Source organism: Lycorma delicatula, chromosome 9 (assembly GCF_047948215.1).
Source record: "Lycorma delicatula isolate Av1 chromosome 9, ASM4794821v1, whole genome shotgun sequence".
Lineage (NCBI taxonomy): Eukaryota > Metazoa > Arthropoda > Insecta > Hemiptera > Fulgoridae > Lycorma > Lycorma delicatula.
In genome coordinates, this window is record NC_134463.1 from 130,723,634 (window position 1) to 130,745,582 (window position 21,949).

Consider the following 21,949-nt stretch of genomic DNA (forward strand, 5'->3'; position numbering starts at 1 on the left):
TATTGACCACTGTGCTAATTAAATTACAAGAAAAAAAAACCAACTTAACCACCAAACACAGTAACAAAAAAAATTTTTTGAAAAAGATTCATAAGCAAACTGAGATCATTCAAGTTAAAATGCAATGTATGCCTGCTAGTGTAGTGATTAGTGGATGTAGGTAGAGATAGACAAATCATTTACTGAGAATGCCACAGAATCAGTTGCTATTATTTGATTTATAGTGTAAACCAGATGAAAGAAGCCCAACCAAGGAAGAAGTAAACAATAGGTTTACATAGTCTGAACTGTGTCGGTTGGAGATGAAAAATATGCTTCTTATATTTTTACCTAGATTTCATTTAAACAAAAATTCATTTTATATTTGCAGGTTTGATTTTTAAATCTGTACTTTGAAATTAATTTGTTAAACCTTTAATGAAAGTTATTACAAAGAAAAAAAATGAGGCCGTGCAAGATTAATGACATTGCTGTTGGTTACATGACCAGCAGTGAACTGAGATCATTTTGACTCACAATCCAGGACAGTATTTTAAGATTTTTGAGGTTTTATCAAAATATTAATAAATAAAAACATAATATCTAAAACTGCACTTGAATAAAAGTAAAAATAATAATTGTAATAAATAAATCATTATTTTTAATAAATAGTTAACAGTAAACAATACTCATAAGAGCATAATCTTTTAATAAAACAAGGGATCATAATTTATATAATAATGAACCAAGTCATCAACCACCTTCTTACAGATAACCAGGTACATTTACAATGCAGTTCTAATAGATTACAGTTAAAATTAACTTTGATGTAGCTCATGGCATAATAAAATAAACAAACTATATCGATGAGCCTTTCACTAGTGTAAAATAGTTTTGAAATCTATTCAGTATTAATAACTTGTTTCATCACTTTTGTATGTACTACAATGCCAGTGAAGCCAAAGGTTTCATTAACTCAACACAATTAGAATTAATTACATTAGTTTTTCTTTTCTCATGTATATCATGTCATATGGATATTTGCATTATTTTTGGTTTTTATTTGAGCATAATAAACACAAGTATAACGAAATCGTAAATAATTTAACAAAAATCAATTATTACATACATGAACAAATACTGATTTAGAAGACTATAGTGAATGTATCATTCAATAGATACTTTATATTGATGTTTTCTTATTACAGTTACTGCAAAGAAGAAAGGAATGCAGCGGACACAGGCTAGAGACAGTCAATGGTAAAGGGTAGGATTACAATTTGTGTAGTTAATGGGGGAACTGAAGAACACTGAGCTATCAATAACCCATTCTACTTTGCTTTTCTACTATTATTTCTTCACAGTAGTACACTACAAGTTAATTATGAATACAAACTATATGTCTGTTCATTGTTGTAAGGTAACATTAAAATGTTGGATCTTTTTCACCTAAAAGTAATACAATTACAGTGAATCGGTTATTCACATGCAAATAATTATTTTATCCATACCTAGATACAACCTACATACATCCATACCTACATACAAACAGATAAGCTACCTTCAGGTGAAAATAAATGTACACTATTAAAAATAACTGAATTAAATTTTAATCATCATTCAAAGCAGAATCCCATACCAACAAATTAAATGAGATCATTTTTAAAAAGTATTTTGGTTTCTATCGAATGAATTTAATTTAACTATATATTTATTTTTTTTTTGTGTAAAGACCACCATCATATCTATACCAAATATTAAACAATGTAATGATTTATGAGTATTTAGAATACTGTTTTAGGAGCCAGATGCTGTACATCTATTTCAAATAAAACATTGCTTAAAAAAATAATTTATAAGCTTATTACTTAAAAAAAAAACTGAAATTATTTCACATCTGTATATGTTTAAATTTGAACCAAAGCAGCCCTAAACAAGAACAAATTCAATAAAAAAGTGACTATTAAAAACAATCACCATCATATTTATTTAATGAAAGCCATCTACTGAGCTTAAGTTATACTCTCAAAGGTGAGTCCTTTAGTAATTGATCAGTAGTTTGGTAAATTTAGTATGTTGTTTAATCGGCTGGATAATTTATATAACTAATTATTGTTTAATCATAATTGTTGATTGCTGATTTTGAGGTGAATCTTCTTCACCTACAAGCTTAGGTGTATGCAGCTCTGATCATAAAGACTTTAATTTATTTATTATTGTTTTACTTTAATATTGAATTATTTTTAATTTTTATTAATCTGTTTATAACAAAAAAGTATTGTACTACTTCTATGAGAAACTCGTCTTCTCATCTTTTACATGAATTTGACCGATTCTTTGTTTACTAGATGAGAGATATCTTTCAGCTAATCTTGGTAGCCAAGTGTCATTCATTCATTCTCTCTACTTGTTGCTGCCATACCATTCTGTATTTAAATACAAGCTGTTTGATTGAATCTGAATAACCTCATTCTTTATGCGATCAAGCAAAGAGCACCTGTTAACAGCTCTCAGGAATCTCATTTCAAATGCTGTACTTCATGAGAGATCTCTTTTAGTGAAAGTTCAACTTCCTGTGCCACTTGAGAAAGCCAGTATGGCCACAGTTTTGTGAAATTTCAGCTGAGTTTTTTGAGGGTCTTCCTTGAAGTGTGCGGTGGACAGTATCATAGAAGAAATGAAACTAATTTAATTTTGAGGTCATATCTTCATCATATTCATATGTTATAGCAGCCGAGGAACTTGAAATGAGACACTTGTTCCAGTGTCGTTAATCACAATGTTTGTTCTTATTGGCTATTTTCCCTGAGGGGTTTTTTCTGAGAGGTATCAAGTCTGGGCCCATGTTGGGGATGGTGATGGGGATCTGGAAGGGAAGGAAGAGTATCAATATTACAGGTAAAAACTAGTCAATAATACCAAAGGCATAAGAGGAAGAAATTCCCAGTGGCGGAATATCTAAACTCTTATCTGTTTCAAGTGAATCAAAAAATCGCAATATTTTAAAACCTTTATAATATATAGATAAAATTCTACTGCAATAATAATTTTATTTATAAAAATCTTATTTTCAAAACCAATTACCTGAATAAATTTTGTAAAATTTGGTTTATCTGAAGCCGGCCCCTTTTTACAATTTGACTGCCAACAAACAGGATAATTCCAGTCGATATGAAGGCCATCAAATGAATGTTTACGTAGCAATTCAATGGCACTTCTAATAAATTTATTACGATTAGCTGAATCACTGACTAATTGTGAATATTTACTACCAGCAGAATCAGTCCAACCACCAATTGATAAAAATACATTACTGTCACCAGATGCACGTGCTATCACTCTTGCATAAAAATCTAAAATATTTAAAAGCAAGCACTATAATAAGAAAAAAGAATAAATATAAATTAAAAAAATAAAAGAAACAGTAATTGGTTGTCAAATGAAAATATAATTCATTATTTCTAGTTTCTGTTGTTACAGTACTTAAAAAAAATTATATTATATATTGTTAACACATGCTGTATTTATTATCAGCGAGCATGACGCTAGTCGGTAGATGTCGGGAAACTTGCAGTCCACTTATGCACCTGAAACATGCTCCTCCCACCAAGCCAGCTGAACACGCAACATCCCACAACAGTGGCACGGCTCCCCACCACGAGCAGGTGACTTTGTAATTAGCAGGATGGCAATGTAAGAGCAATAATACTCTTGAATCACCATCAGAGAAGACCAAGAAGAAGAAGAACCTCTTCCCCTGGTCGGCTCAACATTGGATCTCGCAGTGGATACTGACATTCTTGCCAGAGCAGCAGTCCTGGCTGGCCTGGTGTGAAGCCAGTTAGTGCCAGGAAGCATAGCGGTGTAGGCGGAGCTGGATGAGCACCACTCTAGAGGAAGACGACTGACACTGACCCAATACTGCAGGGATCTGAGAGCCATAACTGCAGCACTGTAATGGAGACTGCTGTTGAGGAGAAGCTCGGTCTGATTCCAATGGAAGAGCTGCAACTCCCTGACTACTATTCATCGAGCTGAGGCAACATGCCCGGAGACCAGTGACCAGACATAACACACATTCTCAGGGCTACCTCATCAAATGCACAAATGGCTTTTTTCAGTGCCACCACTACAAAATCCCAAACAATCCTTTTCAAGCTATCACAGTGTTCTAAAATGCCACTTACCGTCAAAGCAATTTGGTGATAATATAAACTGAGTTACAATAATGTGGAAGGTTGAATAACTGGTACAATGTGAACTGGCCACTTTCTTAAAGAGTGGAAATTTCGGAAAATGAGAATATCTCACAAACTTTTCAATAATATGTCTGTCTAACTAAGTTAAAATGTTAAACTCAATAAATGTTATTTTGATAAAGCTTACGGTTCTTCAGAAATATGGTGTAAAATAACAAACAAAAAACAGAAGTTAAATCTGTCTTTTGACATAGAAAACATAGATCTGACTGTCTGATCTATATATGTTCTCAATGAGATCTATATGTTCTTATCAAATTAAAAAGTGTAAACACAATTAACCACTTTCTTTAAGACTTAAAATGTGGGACTTTATGCAATAAAAAAAATAGAAACGCTTTCTCTTCATTCTGTAGTCATTATTTGTACAATGTAAGGTGTATGCCAAAAGAAATGAACCAAGATTTATGTAAAGAAAAAAATTTTTACCAGTTTGATATTTGAACATAACTTTTTTATTTTCTATAGTTACATTAATTTTCTGAATTTTAGAAAATTTATACCATTCAGAAAATTCTAACCGCTTTTCATGTTTAGAAATAAGGTTTTTTTTTATATCTTATGCATAAAAATCTTTTGATAAGATTTCACAGTTTAACAGTTAAGTTTTCAACTCTTTATTCTTCTTGAACTTTTGAAAACCAAGCAATCTCTTAAAATGATGAAAGAAGTCACTACATGCAAAGTCTCTGCTGTACATAGAATGATTAAATTATCCTCCAAGAATTCCTGAATCTTCAGAACAGTGCAGTCACTGATACAGTATTTTGATACAAATAATGGCATACCTAAGTTTTAAAAACATTTCATAAAAGAGTACTTCTGTTGACTTTAATTGACTGTTGACAATTGTTGATTCTGGTGCTATATTGTGTATAAGAAATTTTGCTTCTACAATATTCCATTCTGAGAGGGTTTGTATAAATACAGATTCTTTCAGTGAATGTAAATATCATTGCATAAATGGTTCTTCAACTGAAATTAATAGAAAAAAGAGGAAGGAAGGCCAATGCTAAAAAAAAATCTGATGTGGACATCACATGACTTCTTTGTACACCTATTAAATTATATATACACATTTTTTTAAAATGAAAAGTACATAAAATTTTATTTATTTCATTAATAACTTCTGATATTTTTTAATATATATATATATATATTTTTTTTTTTTAAATTATTATTCATCATAAATTTTATTTTGCTCTAACTCTGGAACCAATGAAAATAAGTACCACTTGCGATATATCGCTGAAAAGCTCTCATTGAGAGTTTATTTATGCAGTTAAGAAAAAGTCAAATATCTAAATTTTGTTGGATTTTGGGCTTTTTTGGACACTTTTGGTCTAGTCAATTGCAATCAAAAGGGGAACTGCACAACTAGGTGTTACAACAGTCCTAAATCCAAAATTACAAAATTCTATGTCAATAGTTTTTGAGTTATGTTATATACATACATACGTACATTCAGACGTCATGTCAATACTAGTCAAAATGGATATTTCTGTTGAAATCTGAAAACCGAGATTTTTCACGATTACAATACTTCCTTATAAGGAAGTAAAAAGAAAGAAGGGGGATGAATTGGCTTGAAAACTGAAAAAATATATCTGCTGAAGTCTGTAATTGAGGGAATGTTGGATGGAAAGAAGAAAACAGGATGAATGCTTTATCAAATGAAACATTTAATGAAGATCTGAGGAAGACGTGGTAACACTAAGAGACAGGCTCAGAATAGTGAAGCATGGAGGAACTGTTAAGTGAAAACTTACCAAATGTGCTGTGTAAGAACCTGCCTAAAGGCAGAATCAGCTAAGAAAAGCCTATAAAACTCACAGTTGATCAACTGATAAAAGAAATCTGCATTTTATCGCCAGTCATGAAATAAGAAAAAAATTTGTCTAACTCTTTGCCATATCTCAAAATGTACACATTGATGGTATCCTTTAGTTTTTATACGAGTGAAAATCTTCAGTGTCCAACTTGGACACAATTAATGATTTTTCAGAAACAGATTTTCATTTGAAGAGGATTAGCAGTCAGAATTTCAGGCTTTTCACTCCTCTCTTCAATATAAATATTCTCATGATCCTAAATTCAGTGTGTTTCTTATTACTATACTCTTATAAATTTCACACACCTTTTTTGGCGAAACACTAAGATTTTTTGCTCTGAAAAATTGAACAACAGTCTGGATTTTATATTTGATAGGATATTTTGTGGTCAGAAAGTCATTATTATAAAAAAAATCAGAAAGTTATCAGTTGACAAAATGGCTGACAGTTATCTAATGACTATTTGAAGTTATTGAACATTCAAAATCTTATTCAGTTTGTGATCCTTTCCTTTAGCAACTTTTGACATACACCTTATAAGTTAATAATTAATTAAACTTACTGTTGTCTATATCAGACCATGTATCAAACGGTTTAATAGTTAAATCATTAGGATCCAGAGAAGCAAAAGCATATATGACATCAGTGCACAAATTAGATGGTATATGTTCTGGATAAAATTTTCCTTCAGATTTTCTATACCATGCCCAATTAGTAAAGTAACATACAACTTTTGGACCGCTACCTTTGGCTTTTACATCTGTAAACATAAAAGAACAATTAAAATTAAACAGGAAATTTAATCTGATGAAATATAAATTTGAAGTAAAAACTACTTAGTGTTAACAAAAATTAATTTTTAAAATATCATTTTATAAATATAATACTGTCATAATTACATGGAGGAGTAGATTTTTTTCAATCACTTAAGACACATTACTTAACAGGTTATGATGTTTAAGGATCTCAGTGATATTTAAAGCCATTTCATATGTAACTGATTATGTAGTAAGTAAAGACAATCAGTAGTGTGTATTAAGGATGTGTATTAACTTTCAGAATGAGAATAAACAGATAAATTTACACAAAGCAGTTGCTTGAAGAAGTTTTTAGAATATAAATAGTTTAGAATCCTTAACTTTGAAAATCCTTCATTGTAGACACATTTTTTTATATGTTTAAATATGAGTGTACATGACCCTATTTCTCAAAAAATGAAAATTTACTTCCTTTATTTTTCTTATTTTCTGCTTCATTAATTTTCTTTATTATATTTCTTCAATTTAAATAAACTACTTTGAGACCAAAATATTTACCATTATTTTTTCCAAGATTTTATAATAAATTAATGTCATTGACTTTTAATGAATTATTACAAAAAAGTAGCAGTTATTGTAGTAAAGCAATACCTCAAACTTCTCCTAAAAATAATCATTAATCTAGATAGATATTCTTCTAGATAAGGATAAGGACAAAATACATAAAATATGTGCAAGATAATTCTCATTTCCTTGTTCATAAATAGACATAAAATCATTTTGAACAGCAAGTAGCAAATAATTAGCTGCAAAAGGCCTTGGGAGGAACAAGTCTCATCAATTTGAAAGCCAGTTGTTTACAGTTTTTTAGTATTTTTTTTATTTTATTTAGAATAGCCTCCACGTCTCCCCTTATAGCCAACCCAATTTCCAAGAAGGTCATTTATCTAACAGGGATGTAAGATGACCTATCTAAATAAAAGAAACAAGTGCAACAGAACAGAAATAATCAGCAATCCTTAGTGTATTGCACTTACCTAACAGGGTGAAAAAGGAATAAAAAATAAATAAATTGTAAGAAATAGAAACTAAACTCTGTAATCTAAAATACAACTCCCGGTGTCAAAGTGAGAACTTCTCCAATATATATACATATTATAACCATTGATTTACTGGTTATAGCCAAATATAATCCTTTTAATTTCTTTCTGAAGACTTCATATTTATCATTAAAAATATCAATTTCCAGGTTTCATTTACTTCATTAATTTTTATATATTACAATGCCTCTTGCTATTGATGACAAGTTATCCTTACTTAAATAAATGAACAATTTGTGGCTTCTGTTATTAACATGTTAATACTTTAAACCACTATATTAATACCTTCTATTACATATCAACATTATTAACGCTCTATATCCGGTTTGAGAAATGTCAACTGTGCATTCCCTTATAGATAAAATAAAGCCTCTTGCTCATGCCCTCTACTCTCAGGGGAAGCAATACCCAAGTGCATCCATTCATCTTCACATGACTGCAGTCTCTCACATAGTCTGTGTAGACAAAAATTGTAAAGAAATCTTTACTGAACAGCCTTGATCTTCTAAGTAATGTATATTCTACTGTGACTCCAGACTACACATGATACTCCAGAACTGGTCTTACGATCTTCTAGTACAGCTGCAAGGTTTTATTTCCACACTGAAAGTACTGGCTCACATGAAGTAGTAGTCCTTCTAAAAAAACCCACCCAAAGTAATAGTGCTTCTCGTTTAAATAAATCTAAAATATTAAAAAAAATATATAAATACGAGTAATAATAAAAATATTCATAGCCTCATTTATGAATAATTATATATTCAGACCGATTAATTGTGAAATCTAGATATTATCAGGTGGTCATTTTCCCCATTTCTAGTTGCGTAACTCAACTGACAGTGTGCTTTTATTTATGCTTATATTCAAAATGCATGTGGTTCTATAAGTTAGGTGTCATAACAAAAGAGGTTACAGGCAACTCGACATATGATCAATCACTCCAAAAATTAACATAACCATTCTAAAGAATAATGAGCACAACATGCCAGGATTGCAATAAATGTGAGAAATGAAGTGATTTCCCACTGCTTTCTCCACTGAGGACATCCTACTTAGCGGTCATAAATTGCTGCATTTCACCTTGCCAAGCCCACTGAAATGCAGGTATATTCAATCCTACAAGCAAAACGTTCACTCTGTTCACTGCATGGGTGGTTGATTAATCAACATCATTACTCTCAGAGAAGGAAATTCTGACTAGAATCAGCTACACTCAGATCCTTTTTTTGTGTTACAGCCATAAAAATTTGCGTGACAAATAGGGTATGGTATACCGTGTACAGGTGGTGAATGGTGGCTCTATATTTTTAAAAACATACTATACAGATCTTGCCAAGATATTTTAAAGCAGTTTATTACATTTTTAGATAAAAATCATGGACTTTATGGTTCTAACAAATGAGGATCATGTAGTGCAACTCAAGAACAACAAACACAGATCTTAAAAGGTCTTTTTGGTAAATAGTTTTCTCAAAGAATTTATGGCTGGATTGATTTCTTGATCTCTCTCCTGCATATTATTTTTTCTGAGCGACTTAAAGGAATTCATGTTAAGAAATAATTACCATGTACCATTCAGGAACCAAAATCTGACATAACTCAAGCGATAACAAGAATAAGAAGAGGCGTGCTTCACTGGGTTGCTCAAAGTATAAAGAAGAGATAGAAGACTTGCAATGCTACAAAAAGTGAACATTTTGAATATTTGTTTTTAAAAAATATAATTTTAGTTAATCAACACACTAGTAAGATATTTATCTCTTTGAGTCATTGCATTAATAAATGGTATTTGCTTGAGTTAAGAAATGTTAAAAAAAAGCACTCATATTATCGTACCAGTCGTTAGCTAAAACTGTGATGTCATGAAAGGGCTCCTGGATTCTTGGTAAGCACTATTACAGTTATTTGTCTTCAATGTACTGGGTTTAGAGATTAATTTTATTTTTAGATTTGATAAATATAAATAAATACAAACACGGCTAAAATCTTCAATGTAATATTAATAATAATATTATTAAGCTGTTGTGACCTTACCTTGTGTACAGGTAGAGCATAAAGGATGAAAAGTAAGCACTTTAAATAGAAGAGTAGAATAATTAAAAATAAGAATTAATGTAAATAACACAAAAACAGCAAAAACACTTAGCGACCTAATTAACATGTTTTTTCTATTATTAAATCATTTAGACGAAGAAATATCCAATACATATTATAACACTAATAATAACATTGACTTTATGTCTTAATAAAAACAGTTTTGGTTCTTTCTTAATATGGATCTGATTATATTATAATTAAACTTATTAGATAATATTTATTGTGATAATAAATTACTACAATTATGTGAAAGCAACATTTATTAATACACATGTAAAACACACTGTTTGTAACTTGTTAGAACATATTTCAATAATTAAAAAAAAATTGATTAATTTTTTTTTACTATTTAATTATTACAATATATAAGGTTCGTAACCTGGTTGCAATGTAAGTAACTTAGAGAATGAGGGAGTGATTATTATCTTATCATTTCCAAATTAAATATTTATACGTAATTAAATATAAACATAACAATATTAATGCTAAAATATGGATTAATTGTAAATATTGTCATTCTATGATAGTAAATTTTATATACAGAGTGATTCAGGAGGAAAGGGAAATAATTTGGGAACTGATTCTAGAGCTTGAAATAAGAAAAAAACATTTATACAAACATATGTCTGAAAACACTTTGTTATCGAGTTATGGCTAACAGATTTCAATTAGTAACATAGAGGGCCGGTAAATTTGCCACCTAGCTCACCTAGTCCCTTAGTTACCTATTTATAGTGTCAGATGAAATGTGAGTTACATAAGCATAAAGTAAACACAAGGTATGAATTAATCGCTTGCATTTTCAATACTGCTGCCTTGGTCAAGGAACGCGAAAATATCATTAAGTTGGCAAGAAATTGTAAAGAAATGAGTTGAAAAGTGCATTGATGTCAGTAGTAGAGTTTCCAAACATTTGATGTAGATTTGATGTAGACATTTTGTTATTTATGGCTGCTTTTAGTAGAATAAATTTAAACCTTTGAAAAATTAAAACACTTTTAAAGTAAAATACCATTGTGGTTTGTACTGTATTAATTTACAATAAATGTTTTTTGTCACCGAATGTTTCTGTTTTATGTTGAAAACTATGAGAAATACAATTCTGGGACCTGTTTTATTCAATTTTTCACATCAAAATGCATAAGAGATCATCAAGTTTACCCTCTTACATATCACCTTAAAAATTTCAGTATGACCTCATGTCATTGGGAGAACTGAAATCCGAGCAAAATTTTTTCTAGCCACAATTAGATAACAAAGTGTTTTCGAACATATGTTTGTATAAATCTTTTTCCTTATTTCAAGCTCTAGAATCAGTTCCCAAATGATTTCCCTTTCCTCCTGAATAACTCTGTATATACATATATATTCACCCACATACATGTACAGTTTTTCAAAAAAGTAAACAACCTCAGGGCATTAAAGCAAAATTATCTTGCATAGATACTTAATTCTAGCTCTTATATATTTCATAGTAAGAGTGTTGTGCTTCAACAACCCAAGATTGGTGCTTTTACTATGGTTCAAAACATTTCTAGAGATGTTTAGAAATGTGATTCCGCAGGGTAATCTTGTTTTTTATAATGATTTCTTGGATGTCAAATCATGACAAATTAGGCAGTTTTTTCAGCTTGGGAAATATATCACAAGGAGTCAAATCTAAAAATAAGGTGTGAACCTTAAGAATTGCATGTATAGTCAACAATTTTGATTAATTGTGTGGGATATGGTTCACAGTCATGATGGAATTTTCAATCATGTAAGTTCCACAGGTCTGGTCTTTTATAGTGTAAGGCATCAGCTATGATGATCGGTAACTTCTTGATAATAATATTTAAAAATTATTCAACCTTCTGGTTGAATTTCTGATACAAGGCCTCAGTATCAAAACATTTTAAGCTTTCGCTGTCATGACTGAGCCTTATTTCTGGTTTATTCTTGTTTATTCTGCGTACATCTTCAAATATTATTGGCTTAAGGAAGTTAAAATAACTGTTGGCAAAATCCAGGATGTCCTGTTTGACATCAAAGCAAAGCTTTCTTGGTTCGGTTTAGAGTAGCTTTGGTACAAATTTTGTAGTCAGTTCATCATTTCTAAGTTATCTGTTAAAATTATGCACTGAACGTTTGCTAATTCTAACATCATTGAAAATTTCTTAAATTGTAAAACAAGAATCTTTTATTCTTAAATTCTGACAATCAGTATTTTGGTTTGCTAACTGTCTCACACAATACTGATTATTTTTCATCAAAGTTCAGCCATTTTTGAGGTTTTTACATTATTCTTTTATTTATGTAACTCCAAATAGTGTTATCAGCTAGTACTTGCTGAATCATATTTATTGTTTCAGTTCAGAATTCACCAAGGTCACAGTGAAACTCAGATGAATTAGCATTTTTAAATATGTTTTGCCATGATAAATGAAATAATAATATAACAGAAGTATTTCACACAACTGTACTTAAAAGCTGCTGGGTAGTGAGGCTTTGCCTAAAAGGCTAGAAAAATCATGCAAGTGCTGCATTGTATAACTATAGTGCTATGCTAAGCATAGCTGCAGAAAATTAAAGGCATTTTTCCAGAAAAAAATTAAGGTCAGATACTTTTTAAAAAGACCCTTTTATTTGCAGTAATTAACGATCCTTCTTTTATTCTGTGGAAAGAATTTCTTAATTTTTGCTTTTATCTTTTCTAGAAACGATTTTCTGAAAGTATATTTCTAAATATTTAGAGAGTTAGTTGTATTAAATTTATTATTTTATAAAACCAAAAAACTTCATATCTCAGTGCAAATTTTTGAATTTTAGTTTTAATTTTGGAATGATTCTGTAATAATTATATTTAGTATTACAACTGTATAAAACAGACTTCTAGTCTCACCATCATAGTCAGAAAGATAGCTCCTTCCTCCCGTCCGGGGTACTCTCACTGAATTAGCATCTAATGGTGGTGAATGAAACACCTCATTCTAATAAGTGGTTTGCAATTTTTTGTTAGTGTGGGGGGGGGGATGGTCTCTACCCTAAATAATGAAAAAAATTGGGATTTAGAAGGAAAAATCTGATATCTGCAAAAAGAGATTATCCTATCTTCAGATTTAGAACAATATAAAAAAAAGGTCGATCAGTTAACTACGTATAAATTCTTCCTATACATTTTATTTCTGGACTGACAATTCTGACTGTTCTGCGATTTGCTACACCGATTATGAGGTTGTAATGTGCAATTATTTTTCTTGTAGGTATTGAAAATGGCTTTGATTATACTAAGTTGGTTATTTTTAGATTGAGCTAAAAATCTCTAGAGATTAGAATGGCTGATGAATTATGCAAACTGCTTATTATTATTGTATTGAAGAGAAATTAATATCTAATTAACAACTTTGGGATGTTTATGTTATAGACTCTGTATCATCAGATTTTAAAATTAAATGATGCTAGTACTAGTTCATCAAGAAGATGAGACATGATCGACTGGCTACTGTAAATAATATTCCTTTAGGCCTTTAATAAACCATACAAAACTGAATTGTATAAACTCATAACAAATAAAAAAGTATAAAATAAATGGATTAATAGCATAGTTTCTTCAACTTCTATCCCTATCATCTGGAATTTACGTTCTGCTGGCATGATTTAGGTTGATATAAAATGTTTTGTCACTAAGAATAATATAACTTTTAATTTAGATGACCTCATAGAATAGCTGAATGACAAAGAGTATTCGAATTTACAACTATAGAGAATTGGTTAAGGAAGTGAATCAAGCTCATCGAGGAAATAAGGAAATGCACTATCAATGGATCCAGCAATCAAAACGGTAACAGAAAAATTTGTAATTTTTAATTTAGGAAATGAGAGAAAAAACTGTTATGATAACAGTAATAATGATACACTTTGATAGTGAGATGTGTAGTGCATGGTTCTTAGGAAATAGTGGTTACTACATTTAGTGAATAGGCAGAATGTTTTATTCTACAAATTAGTTGTTTAGTCTTTTCCATACACTGTGTAATAAATTCAGTGCTCTCCCACACAGCTTTAGGTTGCAATCCTCCAAGCATCATGTCTTGGCTTGCCTCTCTAGATGTCCCAAATGGGAGGTAACTGAAGAGATGATTGTAAACTATAATCATAGCCAACCTCCCCTGAAGGATAAGGCGATGTGGTGTGATTTTTGACTATATTATTTTTTGATATTCTTGTAGGAAAAAAATTATTCTTATTTTTTAATTTAAGGTTTGGCCTGTAGGCGTTAGGTTGAAATCCATGAAATTTTTCCTCATTCATAGATATGGTAATGAAGTGGTGCAGTAAGAAGTTGAAGATTTGTGCTATATGAGATTGTTTGGTGAGTAGAGTATTACAGTATCTTTGGTGATAGATTTTCTGCTCATCTTTAAGTAATTATTTGTTATCTTCTTGAAAGAGTTGCAGTCAGAAAACGTAATTGATTGTTTGATTCTGTTTACAGTATGGTATGTTGTCAGTAATATCAACATTTTTTTTATATGCAATGAAAGATTCTACTTGGAGTGTGTTTCCATTGAACATGATAATGATGTTATAAGTGTAATAAATTAATTTTGTGTAAGAAGTTTTAATTGTCTAGATTATGTGTTTATTCATTAAAGTGACGATCAGTATTATTCTGATTACAATTACTGTTAATAATTTGAGATAAATTTTTGTAAAATGTAAGAATTGCCAAACTTGACTGGGATTCAAATTCAGAACTTTTCAAGTAAAATGCACAAGATAAAGGTGCTTACAAAAAAAGGCACAAATACTATCGATGTTCTGTGTGGTGAGCAAAATTTCAGGAAAGATATCAGCAGTCAGAAAATATTTTTAGATTCTTTTCTTGTGTAATTTCTTAAACAAAAAGATTTTTTTTTTTTGTACTGACTTTAGTAGAACCAGTAATTCATATCCTACTAATAAATTACAATTCAGTTCTGGAGACAAACATACATCTCCACAAAATTATCAGAGAAAACATTAATTTGAAAAAACAATTATATTTTTTTATAAAAAATTCAGTTTTCAGTATCTACAAAATTATAAGTTATATTTTTTAAATAAACATAAATTTTCAACAAATTGAAATACCTGGCATTGGTTCTGATGGTTTCTCATTATTATATAATCTAAAATCACCTTTGTCAGTTCCTGAAAAAATAAAGTTAAATAAAAAAAAAAATTGAGGTAGAATCTGATTTATGGATGAGTCTAATTACTCATTCATGCTCGATAAAAAATGTAAAAGATCTATTATTTAAAAGACAATATTTGTACTAGTAAATAAATCTATTGCTCATGTTATTAATCTGTTAAATTACTACCAATTAGTTATGGACCTACTATTATTTTTTTTTTTTTTACTTGTGTCGAAAAGATTTTTTTTTTTAATTTTAAAGCAAAGCTAACTACTTTCTTTAAATTGGATTTTATTTAATTTTTAATTAATATAAAAGCTTTTAATATCTGACTTCATGTATTAATATGTATCCATATAATAAATAATATTATTTTATTTATTTTTAATGCAGATAATAGAAATTTTATTTTTGTAACTGTGAAATTTGTTATTTTAGGAAGAATTGCTTCATAAAACATTCTGAACACTTTAATAAATTTACTGTTCCGAGCAATGTTAACTTTGGTTATCTACAGAAACCTTTTTTAGCTTCAAATATTGTCTTATTATCCTTACTTCATACCTCTCAATTTGCAAACTCCTTAAAAATTCCCAGTGTTGAAAACTATCTGAATAGGATGCAATTTACTGTCTACATAATTAAAACAAAATGTGAATATTATTATTATTATTATTATTATTACTATTAAATATTTAAAATACTGCTATTATATTATTAGATCTTATTCTAACTTAAGATTTTAAATAATGAACATTATTAATTCATCTTATTTTTTATTTTCTGTTTTACAAGATCTTTCTAAAGCTAGTAGTGTAAAAAATGTTATTGTAATGAAGCAATTTTTTTTTTAATAATATTTATACATAAATAATAAATCCTAATTAAATGCATCACTTATAAAAAAATTCAGTAAAAAAGTAATAGAACTCTGCAAAAATTATAAGGTTTTTAATTAACTTGAAAAATGTGGTGTATGACCGACCCATGTAAAATTCCTAAATATAAACATTTATAAGTGACTTAATAGCATATCTACGCATCGCTGATGTGATCTATATATTGTAATATTATGTAAAGATCAGAATAAAAGATTTACTAATATCACTGGTCAACAAAATTTTATTTTTGTTTGTTAAATGAGAGTTAATGGCTGATTCTTATAGTACTTTTATGCTGATTTCATATATGTTAATAGATTTTTTTCTATCGGTTTCATATTTTTATATATTTATTTTAGCATTGCTTATATTAGGGAATTTGTTTTTTATAAACTGAAATCCTGCACACCATTCATTGCTTTGAAAAAATTTTTGAATAAACCAAGCTTAATATGCAGTGGTGGAAGATAAACTTTTTCTGGTTTTACTAATGTTCGACTAACAATATTCTTCTCTCTATCCTATCTTTCTCCTCTCTTTCCTATCCCTGCTGTCCCACTCATACAAAAAAGCAACAGAACTTGTGCATCCAAGTTGCAGTCCAAGTAAAAGCGCTATTACTTTCAGATCTCTACAAATATGCCATAAACATTTCTGATATTCAATCCTGCTCAGTACAAGTTTCATATTTTCATAAGACTCCTTCATGTGAACATTGTATGCTAATGGTATTGATGGGTATTTATTTCTATTGTGAAGTAGAACAGCTTTCAAATTAAGCTTTGACGAATCAACAAGAAGTCACCATTCGTCAGGACGGTGCATTTGTCCCAAAGCTTACAGTAAAGTCATCATTACAGTATACAAGTTTTCATACTGAGAGAAGGAATGTACAGATTCTGACTGTCTGTCACGGAAAGCACCTATTTCAGTGTTTGGTTGTAAAAGATCCCATCCTTTCAGTCTTGACGTCAGTATTTCTGCTTGATTCTTTGATAAATTTAGATCACGAACCAGATCACTTAATTCTGACTGATTAATTAAATGGGGTTCAATATACCTATTTTCTAAAAAGTTTCTTCAAAAAAGTCTTCTTCGTTGTCTAATAAGTCAGCACAAGATTCAATATTTTCATCTTCATCTAAGTTTCATGTTTCTGGTGGTACTGGAATTGGAAGCTCTTGGCTATGCGGCACTGGCCAGATGGCAGAGAGAATAACAGGGTATTTAACAGTACACCTAATGTTAGCTGTTGTCCCAGATATCTTTATTACACAAAAATAAGTCTGTGGTGTGATCTTTCGGTTTTTTCCAAACCCTTGGAAACTGCAAATGGCATGTAATGGGATCCATTTAGCTAACCAGTCAACAGTGTTACACAAGAAGTACAGTAAATATGAGGAGTCCAAGATTTGTGTTGATCACCTAATTTACATCCAAAATATAGTTCATACGATGTTTTTATCAATGGAGTTATTTTTCTTTACTGAGACTTCAACATTATCTCACCACAGGTGTATAGAAATTGTTTGGATGGTTTAGGCATTGTTAATACATTACAATAACTAATATTGTTTAAATTGTTTACTAAACTAAATTAATATTGTTTCTGAACAACATATACCTGCTAATACGAAAGCCGGCTGCAAAACTCAATATTACACACACAAGAAGTTGCACTTGAATGAGAATTAAAAATATTTTTCTAGTCTGCATGACAGTTCAAACGTAAATATAATAATGACAGAAATAATTAATGAGTGGATGAAATGTTTATAGTAAGAATGAAAATAGGAAGAATAAGTCACATTCTTGTTCATTTTAATTTGTGTGTAAATAATAAACATGATGACTAATGTTTAATAAATCAATATGACAACAATTAATAAACTGTAATAAATAAACAAAAGGGTGATAAATAATATAATAGAATACATTCACATAATGCTATGCTTAATGGAGATCATGCATGATACTACATGAAAATAAGAATGGTAGTTAGAACAAAATTAAGACATACAGAAGAATTCTGATTTCATATTTGAAATCAGCATGAAAAATATTATAAGAATCAGTTATTCACTCTCATTTAACAACATAATTGACGATCAGTGTATTTATTTACTTACATATAAAAAGAAACATTATATTTAACTTACCCAGTAATGAAGTAACAGTTGACGTGGAAGTTGAAGAATCACATGGTACTAATGATGGTATATTACATATATCTAATAAAGGATCAAAACGTAAATTACCAGGGCATATATAGGTATACTTAATTACAGTCGAATAATGATTTATACATTTATAATATACAGAACACTCAAAATTACTATTATTATTTGTATTGGTAACATTATCAACATTTCTGTAGGTAACACTGTTGTGATTTTTATATAAATATCCTTCTTCATTACTCATATTGCATTCATTTCCTTCATAAAGATTATTGACATCATTGTCGGCCGTCGATATTATAAATATTTCTCCTGAAGCTGTAGGTGGTAATATCTGCGACACTTAATAAAAATAAATCTGGCATAAAATGGATAAATTTTTTTTTTAAATATCTAAAAAATACATACATATCTAAATATTCAACATACTCAAACATATTAATGAATGATACAAGACAACTTCATTGAACACAAGCGTTAAATAAAAATATATAATTATGTTTAGGAAATCCACAAGTATTTAAAAAATACACCTAAAAGAAATGAGACATTAAAATACATATGCTTTAATAAACTCTTAAAAATTATTCTTTACTAATGATCTAGTTCTTAGAAAGAATTTAAATTTTGCATAACCTAACTGAAAAAGAATCTGTTGAAGAAAAATAAACAATAAGCACGCAAAACTATTTCACGGTCATTGTCGAGTGGCATTCATAAAAACTAGAAAGATTAATGGAAGTACTAAAGTAAAAAAAAGAGAAAAGAAATAAAACGATTATGGAAGTTTAAAAATAAAAAAGAGGCTGGAAAATTTAATTAAATTGAGACAGAAATACTAACCAGATAAATGGTAAAATTGAAGATAAAAGGAACGCGACCAATAAGTTAAAAAGTAGTAATACAAACGATATAATAAAGAATATGTTTGATTTAGTGATAAATTATACTGTACTTCATGATAACTGGAAACAAGTACTCTTGATATATGGCTGTACCCAATTTAATTTCAATTAAATGCCCTCCACAGATAGTTATAACAAACCTGCAACTATAATTTTTATATAGCATTAATCTAAAGGAACTTGCACGATAAAGAACTTTGTTTTATTATTATAAAATTGTGACTGTGCATAAAAAACCACTGGTTTATTCCATTTTTACTCATTAAATGACATATTAATTTATTTAATTAGTGATTTAAATCATTATATAAATCTTTCTTCAATTGTAAGTTTTAATGGATTGTAGATAATATGGTAAGAATAGATTACAAGAGTTATTACATAAAACTAAATTTTTTATGTTTTTTAACCATACATTCCTTTAACTTTTTTGATTTAAAGACTTAATCATTATACCTAAACATTAAATTAAACTGACTTCTGTTTCTGTCATTTATTTGGGAAGTTATTTAAACAAAAATCTACAGGCAAAAATATAACTAATATAAAGTACAGCAAAAATTGTTACATCTCTGTAAAATTTTGAACAGGAGTCCACTATTGTATTACAAGATCATTGATGTTTTGAAAGTTTTGGCTCAGAGTTCTTTTATAAAAAAACATCATAATAATAAAAAAAATGAATGTTCACATTTTTAATTATCTTTACTCGATTATAGTTTCAAATTTTTTACTAGAAACTTAACTGTTTAAAAATGGTCATTTTGACATTCTCCTACTTAAGATTCATTTTCCAAAGATGAGGATCAGATTATAGACAGGTTTCAAATAGCAGAGAGAAAATGACTCAAATGTAGGAGTTAGCCACAGGAAGAGGATTTTTAATAAGACTGCAGTAATAAAGGAGCACATTATCATTAAATAGGAGATTGATTTAGAGTGCTGTTATGATCACAAAACCCACAGATATTTGTAACAGTAGAATGTGTTAATGAGTGAGAGCTAACATTAATTAATATCATCTTATACTGCATCCAAGTTAAAGGTTACCTTTGTAAAGCCAAAGAGAAAATCCATAAAATATTTATTAAATACAGGAAGATAGCTCCAGTTGTATTGTAACAAGACCAGTAGAACTGACTTGGGTAATGAATTCCTTCTGATTAAGAAGAAATTATGAGAAATAATAATGAAAGAATCAAGAAAGAAACTAAAAGGAATCCTTTTCTCAGGCTAACAGGTCTGTATAACAATGTGTTTATAATACTGACAATGGCACACCTCCAATAGCTGTTATTTGACGAAAAAGATTACCAGACCGGAGTAGAAATTTATGGGAAAATATAAGTGTGCAGACGAAAATATTACTCTTCAACAGTTAAGGAATGAGGCGAGTACTGATTCTGCAGGCAAGGGAATTTAAATACTGCTAGGAACCAGAGTCAGTAGTCAGTGATTATTAAGCAAGTAGTTAGGCGACGCCGTGTTCGGGACAGTCGCAACACAGTGAGTGAGTGGCCATGTTCAATGTGATTGTTAGACAGCGTTATCAGTCAGTGTGTATTAACAATGAGCAAAGAGTATGTCACAAGCATTCCAGTGTTGACAGGGGGTAAATGCAGAAAGTTGTTCGGCGAGTTATCGATAGACAGTAGTAAAAATGACAGTATTAAATTCATTCATAAAGTGTAGGGTAGTTTTATTGTAAACAGCAAAAGTAATAGTATTTGCAGAAAATGGAATTGTATGAACGGTAGACTTGTCTAATCTTATATTGTTAATGCAGTATTAGATGTTAATATTAGTGGTCATTGTAATGTCTTTAGTCAATTGGACTAACCCATCGGGTTGGTCTAGTGATGAACGCGTCTTCCCAAATCAGCTGATTTGGAAGTCAAGAGTTCCAGTGCTGAAGTCCTAGTAAAGGCAGTTACTTTTGTACGGATTTGAATACTAGATTGCAGATACCGGTGTTCTTTGGTGGTTGGGTTTCAATTAACCACACATCTCAGGAATAGTCGAACTTGGACTATACAAGACTACAACACTTCATTTACACTCATACATATCATCCTCATTCATCCACTGAAATAATACCTGAATGGTAATTCCTGGAGGCTAAATAGGAAAAAGAAAGAAAAGTCAATTGGACTGTATTCTGATATTTATAACACAGGTCAACAAAAAAATAATAATTTGGAAAAGATAAAAGTAGTGAATTAGAATGTATTTTTTATGCTGAATCTTAAAATGAAATCAGGTTTTCTTCATCAACCTCAGATTTTTAGTTATGACCCTTTAAAATATTGAGAAACTTCTTAAATAATAGAATACTAAAATAATAATAATAATTAAAATAAAAATTTCTATCTTTATTTTGCAGAGATTTACTTTTTTCTTAATTTCTTTTTTCAATTTAATAAATTGTATTCTTTAACACATGAACCTAGGAGTTCTGCATGTTGTTTAGACAAATATAAGTCACAAATTAGGTTGCTTAGTTCTGCTTAAGTGATGAGGTGAGGTTCAGTATTTGATTCTTCTGAAATGTAATTAATATCTATTGAAGTTGAGGATTCATCGGTTGAGTCTTTTGGGAAATCAGAAATTTCTTTCCAAGAGGTTGGAGTGATCGGAATCGGTAAATCAACATCAAGTACTAGTCTTATATGTGAAGGAACATTTGGGTATGTGATACTGCTTTTATTGTTTGAATTGAAACCAGTAATATTTTTAAGCAAAAATAGCAGTCATCATAATGGTTAGTAAGCTCTTGCCAAATCATAGGTATGCCAAAAG

General features: G+C 29.7%; 1 protein-coding gene across 1 annotated transcript in view; it reads right to left on the bottom strand.

Annotated features, from left to right (window-relative positions):
- Window positions 1–21,949, bottom strand: part of Cht10 (Chitinase 10) — a 130,800-nt gene that overhangs the window by 97,306 nt on the left and 11,545 nt on the right. The window contains exons 5-8 of the mRNA XM_075376203.1: window positions 18,225–18,296; window positions 15,138–15,197; window positions 6,633–6,830; window positions 3,064–3,332 (exon numbers count right to left, since the gene is read on the bottom strand). Coding sequence (XP_075232318.1) covers window positions 3,064–3,332; window positions 6,633–6,830; window positions 15,138–15,197; window positions 18,225–18,296 — 599 coding nt within the window. The remainder of the gene's footprint in view (window positions 1–3,063; window positions 3,333–6,632; window positions 6,831–15,137; window positions 15,198–18,224; window positions 18,297–21,949) is intronic.